At 32.6% G+C, this 18,160-nt stretch overlaps 1 protein-coding gene across 1 annotated transcript in view; it reads left to right on the top strand.

Annotated features, from left to right (window-relative positions):
* LOC129277172 (myomegalin-like) overlaps positions 1-18,160 on the top strand; it is a 50,917-nt gene that overhangs the window by 9,965 nt on the left and 22,792 nt on the right. The window contains exons 4-11 of the mRNA XM_064110613.1: positions 1,004-1,080; positions 5,198-5,321; positions 6,080-6,237; positions 15,098-15,257; positions 15,916-15,981; positions 16,373-16,468; positions 16,949-16,990; positions 17,960-18,079. Of these exons, the coding sequence (XP_063966683.1) occupies positions 1,004-1,080; positions 5,198-5,321; positions 6,080-6,237; positions 15,098-15,257; positions 15,916-15,981; positions 16,373-16,468; positions 16,949-16,990; positions 17,960-18,079 (843 nt within the window). The remainder of the gene's footprint in view (positions 1-1,003; positions 1,081-5,197; positions 5,322-6,079; positions 6,238-15,097; positions 15,258-15,915; positions 15,982-16,372; positions 16,469-16,948; positions 16,991-17,959; positions 18,080-18,160) is intronic.

The following is an 18,160-nucleotide window of genomic DNA, read 5'->3' as shown; positions in this document are numbered from 1 at the left end:
TCATTTCCCTCATGGCTTTTGTGAGGACTTACCGCAAAATTTATAGGATTGTTTGAAAATATTTTTTTTGTAATGACCTGAAAATCCTGTGGTTTCTTGATTTGTTGAACAGAGTAACAAACATTTTATGAAGAGATAATTAAAATTTAGGATGAAAACAATCTTAAAGTCATTTTGCTCCCTTCTTTCTTTTTCTCTTTACTTCTCCCTGCTGCAATGATACATTTTAACCTGAGTGTTGGATATTGTATAGGGCTACATGTAGCAAAATATATATCACAGATGAAAAGCATTTATTGTGACTAATTCTACAATATAGTAGAACTTCTTTAAAGTATGTTCAAGATAATTGTGTATGGTTAAAGTGCTATTTACTTTGACCTCCCATTCATTAAAGAAGGGATCATAATACTTGTGTTGAAAATACCTGTATGTGTATACTAGGAAGAAGGATAGAAACATATAACTATGAATGAAAATATGTGGGATTTGTGGAAAATGAAAAAATATAAATGAAGGTGTTGTGGCTCAGTGGATACATGTAAGTCTCTTGTCTTTGGACCACAAGCACATCCTATGCTTACCAAAATTACTTGATTGAATATAGAAGAAAGTCAGCTAGAAATTCAAAGAATATAAAATGAGAAAACAAGGTTTGAAGTTCAGGGTTCACTCAAGGATGAGATATGCACACTGAAATCGCTATGAAACTTCCAAGCTGTCCAGGGGGAAAAATGGTGTAAAACTCCTACATCTATATCTCCTCTTTTATTCATGTTGACAACTTCAACTTGTGACAGTGTAAAGAAGAGTTACTCTTTGAGATGAACTAATTTTCTAATGTTTACTTTTTATTAAGACCAAATAATTATGGCTATTTACAGAGAAACTTCACTGGCAACTTCTTGTTGGTTTGGGATTGGCTTGTCACATACTTCCTTCTGTTTTTTTAAATTTCATTCAAAGTGTTATTTTGCCTTTAATTTTTTAATCCTATCCACAGAACATTGAGCTGAAAGTAGAAGTTGAGAGCCTGAAGAAAGAATTGACAGAAAAACAGCAGCTTCTTGTCAAGGCATCGTAAGTCATGGGGAATTTTGTTTTCTAAGAATATTACAAATGTTGTGTCATTTTAAGGTTTCTGTCTTTAAAATTATGTTGATTTTTCTGTGCAAGCAAACTTGTTACTTGCAATATTGAGTAATCTTATAGTATCATATACATGTACCAGCTTTTTGTTTTATGTTTTATCAATCATTTCAGTATTATATCATTCAAAATTTCTGCTCCAAGAAGAATATGTGTAGGATTGAATTATAAATCAGTTTGTATATAAGATTATCATTGCTTGTAAACTAAACGCGTATACAGTATGTATTTGATATTAATTATTATTCACTCGTTCATTGCATAAATGTATTCATGTACATGTACAATTGTGTCTGAATGAAAATGCCATCTTCAATTCTTTTCATCTGATTTCAATGAAATTCTCAGTGTTTTGTCTTTTAACTTTAATCTATAATTCAAATTAGTTTATTCTAAGCCGGGGTACCTCTTTAAGAAAGTAATTAGTAATTATTTATTTTAATCTTCTGTTTTGTACATGACTCACGAAATATGACATGTTTAGTCATAGGCTTTAGTGTTGAGGAAAATTACCTCAATTAACAAGATCATCAAACATTCAATGTGCAAAGGTGATTCCCTAGTTAAAGGTTCCTTGACATTTGCTCCGGCGACAATTCCTCTTCTCTAAATTCCACAGACTTATCAAGTGACAAATTCCAACCCTGGGTTTAACCCTACATGTATATCCTACCCTAAACCTAACCCTAAACAAGGGCTCCACACTAACTCTTTGTCTAGTGGTTCATGTCGGTTCAGTAGATACCCAGTATTTCAATTCAATTCAATTCATTTATTCTTTTCCATTAAAAAACAACAAAATATGTACATTTGAAATACACATATGCATATACAAAAAAATAGATCAAATACATAAGCATAGTAAATTAATATTGTAAGTGACAGAAATAAATGGAAAATGGAACAGCTTGTAAATGGCATGAGTCCAAAAGTTAACAAAATACAAATATAATGATGATAATAATAATATTAGATGGTGCATGTATTTGAATTCAACGTCTTACCCCCTTGTCCCCACCCTGTCCCACCCCCTACCCCATCTCTCTCTCAGGTAGAATTCAAAATTAATATAGGCTAAAATTTAAATTGAAAAGAAATAAATATGATAACAAATAAACTTTAAGATTTTTTTTAAAGTATTCAAAAAGACATTCTCCGTAATAGAAGTTGGTAATGAGTTCCATACTGTGGGCCCTCTATTTCCGTTTTTTACTGGTCCGAACCTAAAATTCACAGGTCCCCCATAATAAAGAAAAACAAAAAAAGACTTGAGTTTATTTTGCTGTCTTTTATTGCTTTCATTGCCCCCCTCCCCCCAATAAAAAAAAAACACAAACAGTACACACATACATGTACACAAATTTTTGGAGAGCCATTTTACAATTTACAAAAGAGGAGAAAATATCAGTTTGATATATTTTTTACTGGTCAAGTTCGACCAGTAAATCTGCTATTTCTGAAATGTTACTGGCCCGACAGCAATTTTTTACTGGTCTGGGACCGTCAGACCGGCACCAGTGTCGTGCGCTGCTAAACCTAACATAAAACCTTATTGCAACCCTAACCGTAACCCTACTTCTTAGCTGAAGTTGAGCCCAGAGTAATTGTTGCAGGAGCAAATGTCGTGTCACTCCTAGTTTTGAGCCGATTATCTAGAAATCTAACATTGTTAGTACAAGACGCATTGATAGACAAAGTGTTCATCTGAAGAGTATCTCCTATTGTGTAAATGAATGATAATAAAATATGTAGCATCTGAAAATCAAAGCAGACAATCTAATAATTCAAACAAAAAACGCAAAAAGAAGAAAACAAAACACAAAGAGATAGTTTATTCATTGTTTTCCTGAGACTGAGCATTAAGAACATTAATAATCACATTTCAAAACATAGAAATACATGTGCACATGCATTTATTCCAAGCATATATGTTCTTCCTTTTCAAAATTCTGAGTACTTTAAACAGAATAATGTGGAGAAATCTTTCAAATTCTTTCTTTGATGTCCCAACACTTTAATTTTTAATAAATATGAATAATGCAATGTACCTGCATCATTCTAGATTTAAAGGTCATTGGAGGTGAAACATGTGATAATCATTCATTGGTAATATGACTGAAGTAGATACACACTATGATGGTACTTTGTGGTTACATTATTGCTCAGATTATTTTTGAAATATGAAATCTGAGTATCTTACCTGACCTCGGTATCTTAAGGTGTGGCCTTCCAATAAGGAATTTAATTTGCAGACATGTACATGTACCCCCCCCCTTCCTCAGGGCATTAACACTACAACAACAACAACAAAATAATAGTTTTAAAAGGTACATTGTAGCATTTAGTAACAACAAAATAATCAAAAGAAAATGACCCACCCCCCCCCAAAAAAAAAAAAAAAAAAAAAAAAAAAAAAACAGACAAACAAAGAATTCAGCAAGATCGTTGCTTTCATTTTGCATCTAGATTTTTCATGTTTTATATTTTGCTCTTATTACTACCCTGATTGGTACATGTACATTCCTTTTTTTAAACAGTAGAAAATATTGAAGAGTTAATGATTTGCCTCAGATCGTGAAGTCAAAGAGGAAATGCATGAACATGAGACTGGAAGGAACCACTTTTCCTATCAAGCTACAGTGTAGGCTTGAAACGGAAATGTTGAAATAAAAAGAAAATGGCTTCTTGCCAGAAACCTTTTCCAAGATATCCTTGTACAGTACTGTATGAGATGAATTCAATACCACAAACTTGTGCATCAAATAACAGTATAGAATAGCACAGAGTAGATTTAGCTCTACATGTATGCTACATCATTGCTATTCTGCTAAACTAAATGAGAGCAGACATGTGGCTTTGAAGCTTGTCTTTGTTATGAATCATGTATTTTAGCAATAATCATCAATCAATAGTCTTAAGATTTTCTTGTGATTTTCCCTTTTGTTTTAATAATTAAGTTTTTTTTGTCAAGCTCTGATCCCTTATCATCTTAAAAGTCTGATTAGTATGAGTATGAATGATGATAGCAGGAATACATTGTAACATCAAAATTAAAAAAAAAATCTTTAATTTTTCTTTTAGTGTAGTTTTTTAATACAATGATCCTAAATAATTGCTGAGTTACAATTTACATAACTTAATTGAGACTTTTGATTTAAAAAATTGTGCTTTGTACATCTGTAGAGAGGTTTCAAACTTTCATCATTACAAATGTAGTCATGTACATGTATAATCAACATCTAGGTATACTATATACACAACATACAGAAAAAGTGGTCTGTAGATTTTATATTACATGAATCAAAGTAAAGTCTTTAGTTCTGAGAAGTTAACCATCCATTCAGGATATTGTCATTTCTCAGTTTCACATCCTATTACTGGTATACATTTTAAAGCGAAAGAAAAAAAAATGCTGCAGTTTTTATTGATTTTTATAGAACTGTGAAACAGCTTCTTTCTCTATTCATGGGTAGCCTTATAGAGAAATAGTGAAGTAAAGATTATGCGATGGTATTTTTAGCATTGATGTAACAACATGAATTCTTGACTTGATTCTTAGCCCAGGTCCATGATATATTAAGGCAATAGAAAATATTTTTAAAATAAAAACTCTCTGGTACTACAGTTGGATAAATTCTGTCACATGAGTAATTGTGAACAATGTGATAGAATTTTTTTCTTGACAGGATTATGGCAGATTGGTTGGTTTGAATTCCAGAAATAACAAGTACATTATACATGTAGCCTATACTCTGAAAAAAAAATGTAAGAAAGGCAATTTGAGTGTTTATGGATCTCATTTGACTGATTTGTAAGCAGCTTCAATACCATTACTATCTTGCACCAGCTGTCATAATGACAACACAACATATTCTTCTGAATCCACCCCCAAAAAGAAAATGAATCGTTTTAATTGATTAAAAACATAGTGGATCAATAAACAAATAAATAGAAGTAATTGAATAAAAAATAGAAAAGAAATAAAATATAGAAATATGAAAATAAAAAATTGATAATCAATTTGTTTTTGTTATTGTGTTTGATGTAGTAATGCTGTAGAGAGTCTAGCCCATGAGAAGGATGTTATAGCTGAGAAAATGAAGGAAGAGAAAGATGATGCCCTTAGTCAACTCAAAGAACAACTTGATGGGAAATGCCGTAGGATACAACTGGTAGGTTATCAAGGGTCTTATACCTCTTCGCATTTTGTTCTTCTCAAAAGCACATTGCTATCAGGTTGACAAAGTCAAATGTTCTAAGGTTTGTTGCCATAAGAGATAGAGATGTACCATAAACTGCAATTTAAAAAAAAACACAAAAACAATGCATGTCCCAAATTCACGCAGAAGAGATTAAAAAATAAAAACCCTCCCAGTCTTCTTTGACATGGCACAGGTGTTCCATATTTCACTCTAGAGAGTGGACTTTTAGAACATCATTTTTCATATATTACCTTTTCAGTAACGCAATGAAAGCGACCTCAAACAAAAACGAATTAAGAATTTGTAAGATCTTGTCACCTCAGTTTTAATACCTTTGAATGTGCAATTAAAAAAAATGTAAACTCAAACCTTTTTTAGTGAACACCTATGTAGATAGGTCATCTCTCCATAAAGACCCAATTTAGTTTCTATAAATAATTTTTCCCATTAAAAAATGTATGAGATGAACTTTTTCACAAAGACCACCTGCTCATAAAGACTACTTTTCTTGTCTCCTTTGGGTAGTTTGATTTCACTGTAAATCTTCATTGTAAATTATGTAGTTTGTATACCTGGAAGAAAGATTTGAAATAAAAACAATACACACACAAAAGAAAGAAAAAACTAGAAAAATTGCAATTGTGCTACTCCATAGACATAATTGTGATTATCATTAATTGTTTGGTTTTCTTTAATGAATTATTTTTGTATATTTTATGACTGAACAGGAACTTGATGAGTTACAGCAAGCTAATCAAGGCCTACAGAATCAGCTTGACAATGCTTCCTCAAGTAAGGAAAACTTAGAGGGTGATCTTTACAACAAGAAGGTAGCATCTCAGAAGCAACACATGGACAATAAAGAAGCACTTGCAGAGAAAGACAGGTATGTTGGTAAAACAAAGATAGTAACATTTGTTAAGTATTTGATAATGATAATAGCATAAAAATAACATGCAATATATATATCATATATAGCACTTGGTAGAATGGTTCTGAGTGCTGCAAGCTGCTGTGGCACAATGATTCAATCAGAAAATCCCATACCTCATCAAACTTAAGTAAAACCATTCATTTTCATTCATGGTCCAAATTCTTGATAACTGTTTGTTCATTTATAATATGACCCTTCTTCAGGATATATCTACCTGAGGAAAAGTTAGTTTTAATTCAAGCAAAAACTCATACTCATATAAGCACAGACTACAAAATATATCCTTGTTTCCAGAAGTTCAATGACTTTGAGAGTATGCTTAAAGGCACAATTTTTCCTTTCCCGCCATCTATGTGTCTCTTCTTCTTTTTTGTTTTGTTTATATTTCTTCCATGTGGAATAAAATAAAACATATAGTACAAGATACTCAAAGAGCTTCTATGAATGGAGAAATAACTTTCACACCATGTCACGGCAACACAACTGACAGGAGTCTGCATTTTTAGACTACATGAAGCCTAGTTGTATAACATGCTCTGTCATGATAGATCATGCCAAAATGAAGCTCATTGACCCCATCTTAGTAGGTTCTTGACCAACTGTTAATATCTATCAGGAATGTAAAGGTAGCTTAATGGGACAGGAATACATGGAAGGTGGTCAGAAAACAAAGTCAAGTGACTGTGAGTTCATCTACCTACTATACTAGGTAAGAGTTTAACCCAATCACTGCCAAATTATGCAAACCCTCTTTGAGTTGTTACATAGGCAATATGCCTATGGTACTGACAGGGGTAAAGGAAAATAAATGTTTGCAGTAATCTCATCGACCTGGCTAAACTTGCCAATTTTTTATTTTTATTTCAAGTTTGAAGGAAGGAAAAAAAAGGTGTTGACCGACCCTACTTCTCATTATTTTTGGAAAAAGAAGAAAAAAAGTGAATGGTATGTTCTTGATGACCCCCGATCTCCTTTATATGTGCATGTCTCAATGGTAATATGTGAAGAGTAACTGAGGAGTCCCATCATGTATCATATCCAATGAAAGACGAGTATTAACCAACTGCATTTGAAATATTTTTACTCCTAATGTTCTGGTTCTGGATTTGAATAATTGTCTCACAGTAACAATAATAATAATAATAATAATTGGATTTATATAGTGTTTTTTTTCCCCATATGTTGGAATCAATGTGGGATCTTTCATACTCTCAGCTATTTTTCCATCATTGGCAATGATGAGTTAACATTTTATAGTTACTGTACGTCACTCCACAGGCTTTACATATTAACATTTTCCTTGAAGTGCCAGATCCTCATTGGATTTAGTGTTTCCATGATGAATTTGAGTTTCCATTATAAGAAGGCTGAACCCCTTCCTCATGATATGCTAACCATCTGTGGTCAATCTAACTATTTCTTGTTTTCAAGTTTTTCCTGTGAGCTTGCCAGAATCTGACGACATTGTTAATGATATGTGTAGAATAAATAGTACTTTTTTTCTGATTATACATTTTATGAATTTGATTATTTTGAAAACTTTGTAGAGATCATGTAAATATTGTCATTATTCATGGGGTTTTTCAGGTTGCATAGATCTTCAATCTTTAAAGCTAGTGGCTGAATTGTGCACAAATTGAATTTCAGAAAAGATATAAACATGACACATGAGCATGACTATCAGATTTGAAATCCATAATAAAATATCACATGAATGAATAATCAAAGAAGAACAAATTATGCAATTTTCAAATTTGCAAATAAAATGAATAATGCAATCACATGTTTTAATCATTCTTCACATGGATGTAGGAGATGTACATGTACGCTATTGGGTGTTTTCCTTGTAGTTTGTTTTTAGAGAAGGGTTACATGAAAAGTTGTATTTCATATAAACTTCAAGCATATTCACTGTTCAGTCATCACCAGGAATAAGTGTTGTACAGTGGGCCTCATGCCAATGCCTAATCCTGGCTGACATGAAAACAACATCAATCTGATATCCAGGGTAGTTTGAAGGATTTGTTTTGGTTCTGGTTTCATGTACTGTCAGAGGAGTTGATACATTTCTTTTTATACAGTTGAAATTTTTTTTTGATGAGGATGTGATTTTAAGTTGTAGTTTTTTTTCCTTTAGTACGAGTAATAATATGAAGTTTATATATATTTGCTTTGCGTAAATGTGCCCTGTATTTCCATGTGTTTTCTATTACCCCTACAGACTGTTTATTTTACAGTACCTTCCTTAAGCTCCAATCAATATCTTGGTCTGTTTTATGTTTAGAAGAAGTTATTAAGTTGTCTTTCATCAAAGAGCTTAAATTTTTAATTCAGGATAAGTTTTGGTTAGCCACAGAGATTAAAAGTTAGAATCAGAAAATGATGGCTATAAAGAGTAAAGAACTTGTAAGCAGGTAGCATGAACATTATAATATAGATGCAAGTACAATTAATTTTTATACTATAATTTCTGTACTAGTAATCAACAAATTTTTATATTAAAAAATAGATGATAGGTCCTCCCTTTCCTGTGTTTAAAAGTCAATTTTTATAACCACTATAACATATATTCTAAGTTAATAAGTAGATTAAACCATTTTATTATAAAAACATTACTTGTTTCCAAAAAGTAAACAAAGGAAAACAAATAATAAAAAAATTGGAAATACTCCTCATTCTCTAAGGGTTTGCTGAAAGTAGTTGACATTCGCAATGATCATTTTTGAAAAGATTAAAGACATATTGAAAACAATGAAAAAAGCAGGATAATACTGAATGATTTGTTGGAACAAAAGGAAGGTTATATTCAGTAGAAAATATATGGATTGAAACAAATTCCAAATAATTTGAACCCTGTCGGCATTTAGTGATTAGATGCAAAGTTACACTCAGTAGCAGCTTCAATCAAATCCTGTCTGCTCTCTGAGTCAACCTGTTGATCTCATACAGAACACTCAGCTAGTATACCTTACAAATCCATACAAGATCATATTGCTATGGGATGTTTATTATGCTGATTAGGTTTTCTACCCTAACTAAAATGAAATCCTACTGTATTACCAATTATATGTCTGCTTTGAAGGACTAATTAGTCAAAAAAAAAGTATCTGTTTGATTCCAAGTTTTATAACATTGTGAATCAATTGAAAATTCAGTATCTAATGTTTCATGTATAATACTCACACATATAGAAAGAATTTAAATTCACCCAATAAACTGGAAGTATCGAAACAGGTACATGCATTTAATTCTATATTAAAGATCATAAAAAGATGACAAATTGAAAATTTTAATTTATCTCCTTTGCCCTTTAATAGTCATTTGACATTATATTTGTTTTCTCTACTTAAGTTGATCTCGGATCAAACAAGGTCTAAAGAATATTTCTGTTCTCTTTCAAATGTACGATTTGGTAAGGGTCTGTAATCCTTGAGTTGAAGTGCGTGAGAGTGCCTGTCATGCAATCAATTCGATTAGCAAATTATGACCTTCATCATCGGTTACCATGCCAACATGGCATTGCATATTCAGCTTTAGGCAAAAAGACTAAGCAGGGGCCATAGATTCAATTTGGGATATCTAAATTCAGTGATGACTGATACTAGGCACACAGGTGAGACCTGGGGAGAAATTTCATAAAACAAATAGTCAATGATGCCACTCACTATTGTGAAAAGCTACTGAAAACTTATGATCTGATTGGCTGAAAACAAATTTGTGAATAAAAATCAATGACTAGTTGCTTCATGAGATAGCATTCCATTTGAAAGTTCCTGCGCTATTCAAAGGTTTGTTGTCAATCCAAGTTTGAGGTTGATAAGAACTGGCATTGTGACAAGTCATTTTCATCAATCTTTTTGTTTTTATCTCTACCCAAATAATGTTTGGTTATTGTGGAAAAAATGAGCTATTGTCAAATCCTTGAATTCTATGAATCGAAAATAACCAAAATAATGTAACTTCAAATGAAACTTGGTTTCTTTTCAATTGCATTTATTGCCATTACTAATCAAAAGTAAACATGGATCTACATGTACACCTGATTTTTCATACCTTAGGATCTCTCTAGAGATGAACAATATAGGCCTTTTAAAGGACAAGTCCAACGCAACAAAAAGTTGATTTGAATAAAAAGAGAAAAATCCAACAAGCATAACACTGAAAATTTCATCAAAATCGGATGTAAAATAAGAAAGTTATGACATTTCAAAGTTTCGCTTAATTTCACAAAACAGTTATATGCACATCCTGGCTGTTATGCAAATGAGGAGACTATGACGTCATCCACTCACTATTTCTTTTGTATTTTATTGTATGAAATATGAAATATTCTAATTATGTCCTCATTGTCATGTGAAAAACGATTAATTCCTCCCTGAACATGTGGAATTAGCATTGTTTAACACTATATGGTTCAGTCAAGTCGGTACTTATTGTCAAATCTATAAAAAAATGAAATATTGTATAATTCAAACAATAAAAAACAAAAGAAATAGTGAGTGATGGACATCATCAACTGCCTCAACTAGTTGTGCATATCACTGTTTTGTGAAAAATAAGCGAAACTTTAAAATGTCATAACTTTCTTATTTTACATCCGATTTTGATGAAATTTTCAGCACTATGCTAGTTTGATTTTTCTCTATTTATTCAAGTCAGCATTTTCCTGGGGTGGACTTGACCTTTAAATGTATACTAGACTGCTACATTAACCAGTAATAAAAAAATACCCTAAATTTACACACAATAATTAATGACCCCGGAATATTGTTAACCCCATACTGTATACATAATTAACCCCGTTTTAATACCCATAGGGCAAAATTTTCTGCCTAATCCCAGCTAATAAATATTTGTTTTCACACAAAATTCATTAATTTCTAACAAGTGGTAGTCATTCATGAGTGCCTATCTCTGATTGGACAACAGCACTGGTTCCATTGTTGTCCTTATGGCATACACGGAGCACCGTCATTGGCTGGGGGGGGGGGGGGTCTGTTCTCACGATGTCCCTTAACCCTGAACTTTCACGCTGAACATTGCAATTGCCTGGCCAACCCTGCTATTTTGCAGGGCCACTATGTCCTGTACTATTGTCAGGGTTAGCCCACTTTGCAAAAATGTTGGGAGGTCAGAAAGTGGACTAAGCCTTGACTATGTATTGGCAAACTTGCTACCTTTCATACAGGGTTTAGGAAATTTGGTTAATGAGAGAAAAGGTACAATTGATGCAAACATTAAAAATGTTGGCATGTATGGACATGCACTATTTACTTTTACTCTAGTCTCTGTTTCACTCTGGGGGGGGGGGCACTTCCATTGACGAGTGGATACAATGCGTGACCATGGGGTCTCGAAAAGCCCCCTAAACAAGTATATTCCATATTTTGAAAATGCACCCCTTAAAGGTCATGTCCACCCCAGAAAATTGTTGATTTGAATCGATAGAGAAAAATCAAACAAACATAACGCTGCAAATTTCATCGAAATCGGATGTAAAATGAGAACGTTATGACATTTTTAAGTTTCGCTTATATTCCACCAAACAATTAAATCCACAACTCAGCGATATGCAAATGAGAGAGTCGATGATGTCCATCACTCACTATTTCTTTTGTTTTTTATTGTGTGAATAATACAATATTTCAATTTTTAAAAATTTGACCATAAGGACCAACTTAACTTAACCATTGACTGTTAAAATAATGGCAATTCCACATGTTCAGGGAGAAATAAAACTTTGTTTCACTTGACAAGGAGGAGAAAATTAGAATATTTCATATTTCATATAATAAAATACAAAAGAAATAGTGAGTGGGTGACGTCATCAGTCTGCCAATTTGCATACCGACCAGGATGCGCATATAACTGTTTTGTAAAATTAAGCGAAACTTTAAAATGTCATAACTTTCTTATTTTACTTCCGATTTTGATGAAATTTTCAGTGTTTTGCTTGTTGGATTTTTCTCCTTTTTTTCAAATAAACTTTTTGTTGGGGTGGACTTGTCCTTTAACAAGTATTGCCGTGTGAAACCCTACCCTTAACAAGTATTGGAAACAAAACGATACTCTTGGCAAGTATTCCCTGAATTGAACCCCTAAACAAGTATAGTGATATTTTTATTGTTATGTCACGGACGTCGGTCGTCGGTATTACCTTTACCATTGGGTTTAGTACGACCCCACCTCCCACACCTCGCGCAAATCGTACTCTAAACACGTTGTGTTGACTGTTGGGCAAAAAGTACTCCCTTTATAAAACACTTTTGACTTAATTTTTTATACCCTCGCAGATTCGACCCTAAACACGTTAGCTTTCCAAACGAAATAGATACCCTTTTTTCATTATTTAGTGTTTTTACACCCTTATTTACGTTATGTACGTAACATGCTTAATCTTGAAAAAGACATCCTTTTTACATGTTTTTTGGTCGCGCATGGTATCCACTCGTCAATGTAAGTGCCCCCCCCCCCCCCACCCCGGGTTTCACTCTCATACTTTTTGGGTGAGCCTGTCGGAAGTTCCACGTGTACAACAACAAATGGGATATATTTAGTACTTCCACACCAATCTAGGAACTACCCAGGTCCTTGGATTGATAGTATAAAAACAAAATGATACATCATCGCATGCTGCTGTGGTATGTATAGTAGGCAGCAATGAGAAGACAACAATGGAAGCAGGCTGTTCTGAGTCATGCACAGGTTTATCAAGTCGTTGAAAACTAGAGTTGTTGTAGTAGGAAAAGTAACAGGAAGGGAATAAGATTAAAATGGGCATCGAAAGGCTAAATGCTATATTGTACATCATAAAATGTTTGTCTGCAAAGGAAAAACATGTTAATAGAGTAGCTTGATGGCAGAAGGATCAAAGTGTTTCAAAATGCAGGATGCTAAATGTGGGTTGACTGTAAACTATAGAAAAAAAAGTATTTCACAGTAGAGTGAGGCATAGAGAGTTCAGAGGAATGGAAACTAACTTATGAAAAGGTGGGATTATTTGTTTTTAACAGATTCACTGTGCACCAAAGAAAAAAAAATTGTGTTCGTACATGATTGTGAACATACATTTACAATCACACTTAAGGATTTGACTTGTTGTAATAGCCATTAATTCAATTACACAATAGACATTTTTTAAATTCATGGTATACAGAATGTTATTTCATTTTACTTATTAATTTTCACCTTGTATTGAAAGAATATGTGAACATTATTTACAATAACATGAAAAAATGATAAGTCATGACATAATGAGGGATGGGGCTTTGACAAGCACTGGTGCTTGTTGAGGAAAGGACAATTTGTTTGAATAAACAAAATTTTCTTTGAATTTTATAGAATAAAGTAGGAAATTTGATATTTTCAAAGTACTGTATTGGATGAATGTGTAGCAATTTCTTCACTTTATTTTACTAAAAATATTCTTTGGAAGAAAGATTATCCTGATAAGACAATTTTTTTTCTGAAGAGCATGGATTTTAAAGATTCTTGAGTTAAGTTCAGCTGTTTAGGTGTGACTACAAGCTTCATTATAGTATTAAAAAAGAGACCATTCTGCCAGATAAAACTGTCCATCAATTCTCTTTTATTACTCCTTATATTTTTCAAAGAAAGAGATTTAGTTATAAGACTAACATTTGCCTCAAGATATGAATTTTAGAAGGAACATTACCTTGATGCCTAAGATATGGGGAACATTTCATGATAAAGATAGTGTATGATTTTCATTTACAATTGTTATAAGCTGCTGATTTCTTTGCATCTGATTGGCTCCAAGCAAATAAATCACTTACAAAATGCTTCATAAAACCACCCCCTGTTTTAAGGGTTAACATTTTGCCTTGACGCTGAGGGTGTGCCCAAGTCTTTAGCGTTAAATGATCCCCAAGGACTAAGGCCTCACTGTGGGGTGAAAGCTGAGCTGAGCCTGGCATAGGAGAAGGTTCCATGAGGCATCTTTTCTCTGACAAGTCAGCTCTCATCCAATCAGATACCAGGATTTCAGTAGCTTAGAAGATGAAAGTCAATGATAATTTACGTCATCAAACATTCCCGGGGACTATATTTGACAGTGGATTAGGAGTAAATTTGTGATTGCAAAGACATGGAATGTGATGTCATGTCTGCTGAAATGATGTGTCTATTGTCCTATGGGACATATTCCCCCTCTCCATACCATGTACACATTCACAGCCATATTACTGTAAAAACTTGTTCTGTACTCCCCCTTCTTTCATCCATAAATAAGTGATTGAATGGTGATCAATGTTTATAATTCAACAATTTATTTGAATATTACTGAATTGTGTCTATTTAACAACTGTTCAATGAAATTTAAACTTCATGTAATTCAATTTTTTTTGGCTACCATGTATTGTTTTTTTTTAAATAAAAACATTTTACTTCTACTACTAGTAGTGACCACTACTCCTACTACTTTATATTTTTCATTTGTTCAATTTTTATAAAGAGACATTTTTAAACTTTTATTACAAGAAATAAAAAAACCCTTCTTGACGATTGTCAATGTTTAAATGACATTCAGTTTAGACATGTTTGGTTCTTCAAACTGCCATTCATTGAATTGTTTTTCTATAGATACAATAGTGAATCTGTCATTCCATGTAGAATGCCTAATTCACCAATACCTTTATATTTAAGTACCGGTATAAATTCAAGCACGAACAACTTAACCAGGCCATAGATTTATTTTTAGACAGAAATGTTTAGCCTGAAATATTTGTTGGTTTCATTGATCACTGCTATTGTAATACAAAATAAAATATTACCATCTTATTTGTTTTTGTAGGGTGATAGAGCAACTAAACTCTGCTCTGAGAGCCAAAGATCAAATAATAGGAAAGTTGAATGATGAGAAGGTCTTGACTGCAAGGAAGACAGTACAACCCTTACAGGAAGAGGTCAACAAACTCAAGGAACAACTACACGAAAAACAAGACCAAATTGAAGTTAGTCAAAGATTTCTTTTCTCATTTGCTTAATGGCAACCACCTGCATAAAACAATTACCTCTCTATAAAGACTAAATAAAAAATTACTTCATTTCCAATGAATATTATCATCATTGAAGTTTATGTAAATACTGTTAGTTTTTATTAAATGGTTATGTAGGCATTGTTTGTATTTTACAGAGTATGTTTAGTATACTCACGATTGTTTATTCTTAACTAACAAGGTAAGAAACATGTTTTTATCTGCCTAAACTACAAGGGGCCAGACTTGACTAGCATTCATGCTATTTTCTGGTTCCTATTATCCTTGCTTTTCTATGTATTCATAACTGATTGGCTGTTAACATGTTTAATGGTTATTATCATCGCGTTAGATAATAAAAATAAATTCATGCATATATTACAGGAACCTGTTTAGTAAGACCGTCTGCCCATTAAGACCACTTGCTTTGTTTTCTCCTTGGTATTTTCTGTACAATTTTTTCACTTATTTTACATGTAAAATTCAGGTCTACATTTCACTTTTTCAATTAAAATGAATATCTTGTTATGATTTGAATAATTTGTTTTGTAATCTGTGTGATTTGTTTCTTCTTTTTTTTCAAAGTGCTGCATTTCAAATTTCAATTCTGTCATCCATTTTTTTTTTTTTACAGGATATGGAGAAAGATGCAGATAAAGGTAAAGATAGAGACAAGGAGAGGATACGCAAACAATACGAGGTGAGATTTTACACTCGAGTCTAAGTCAATTTTACTTTGGTTGTATTTTTTTTCAAGGGAATTTGACCACAGAACAATCTGAGACTAATATTATATTTACAGTACGTTATGCTGTCCTTGAAAAATTTACTGAGAGAAGTGTTTGAACCTGTACAATAAGTTGTTATAATACTCCAATTACTGTACATCTTAAATTATTAATTGTGATATTAAACTAGTTTTATTTTTCATGTGTTGGCATCAATAATTTACCATTTTTGAGATTGATTTGTATAATTGCAAGTCTATGTTTTACGAGTCTCCAGTATACTTTTGCAATCAATCTCGTGTTAAGATTGATTTTGATAATTGACATATCTTTATGTAACTGAACACACTTGTATCTCTTTAGGATGTATATCTTGAGCAGGAGAAGAGGGTTCGTGAGTTGGAAGATGCTACTGAAAAACTCCAGGATGAAATCAACAACAAAACAAAGAATGTCAAGGTATTTTACTTTAACCTTATTCTTCTTCACATGAATTAAGATGTCAATTTGATGTCTTACTTTTATAGAAAGATATATAGGGTATTAATAATCAGCTTAATGATATTTAAAGGTTCTTTGGTTTTCATACATACGTACATGTAATCTTGATCATTTTTTGTTATGCTAGTGTTTTTTATTCTTCTTTTTTCTTTTGAACTGTTTGTATTTTTGGAAAATGATGAATTTTAATGACATAAATTGAAAAGAATGAATTGAATGGAATTATATCAAATTAGCATATTTATTATGATTAAAACAAAGAATGTTATGACTAGGGAAATGAAAAAAAAAGTCAGTGATGAAATTTTATGTAATCAAAGATAAAGCTCATTTACATGTACAGTATATCAATAATTTTATACAAATCACTCAGTTTGATCACAATTGTATGAAGATGCTTCTCTGTTTTTGCTCTTTCCATTTTCCATCTTTTTTTAGGATATTGGAAATGCTTTGATGGTGTCACAGAAGGTCATCAAGGTATGGAGAATCAAGTTATTATTTTTTCAATTCTGATACTAATCTAATGCCATCAAAAGAAAGGGCCATTGATGTCTTTTTTTATTGGTTTATACAGCCTTCTCGTTAGCCTTAGAGCCGTCTCTGCCTTTATTATTTTACCATTTGTGTTGTAATGTAAAATCAAGCTCTATAGAAGTGTGGCCTTGCCCTAAAGATATGGGGGAGGGGGTGGGGGTTGTATTTTTTCTGAAGGTTATGTATTACTTAGTAAATCTCATATGTTGTACAATTTCATTGAAAAATTTCTTATTAAGATAAAACAGGTCCCATCATCAATGGTAAAACTAAGATTCATTATCAGAAAAGTTTTCATGTTTATCAACACAGCTCACTCAATGGCTACACTAACTGTATATCTATATATCTGCCTCACCAATGGCGAGTTCAGATTCTGCTGCTTCTACAATATTCTACTTTTTCTTCAGATCTATTTTGTGTACATCCAATCCCTGTATGTGTGACTGTCCAGAAGTGACTGTTATGTTTCCTATTTCATATGGACAGTTGTAGTGTCCTTACACTATTGTGATTTCAATAGGACCGGGGGAGCGTTTTATGAAAGAACTTGTCAGACGTTTTATCCGACAGTTACCATAGTAACAGTGCTTCTCAGCCAATCAAAATCAAGGAAAGTCGTCAGATCTGACAACTTTTCAAACTTAAATTTTGATGAAACACTCCCCTGATGTTAAATGAAAATAGAGATAAATGGGGATTGGATAAATGTATTAAAAGGTTAATTACATTGAAACCTGTATGAAGACTATCCAAGGGTGACAAGAAAAGTGGTTTTCATGAGCAGGTTACTGTTATGAATGCCTCATTGGGAAAACTAAATCCCGGCATACAATTATTATGGTCTTTGTTGACAGATTACCCTACTGTTAATGTGTTCAGTTGTTTGTACTGTATTTTGATTTGTATTAGGAGTTGGATAGAAAAGTGAAGGACAAAGATGGTGAGATTGAAACCCTTGAGAGTGAAGGGAAGAAAGAAGCGAAGGCAAAGCAAGGACTTACAGAGATGATCAAAGCAAAAGATAAAGAGGTCAGTCCTAAATGCACCATGAACTAACCTGTGCTATCTTGAGAAGTACAATCAGCAGGGGCCCGTAACACAAAGTTTTGC

The sequence above is a fragment of the Lytechinus pictus genome, chromosome 15, assembly GCF_037042905.1.
Source record: "Lytechinus pictus isolate F3 Inbred chromosome 15, Lp3.0, whole genome shotgun sequence".
In the NCBI taxonomy this organism is placed as follows: Eukaryota; Metazoa; Echinodermata; class Echinoidea; order Temnopleuroida; family Toxopneustidae; genus Lytechinus; species Lytechinus pictus.
The sequence above is the reverse complement of the archived record's forward strand: the minus strand, read 5'-3'. Positions and strand labels throughout refer to the sequence as shown.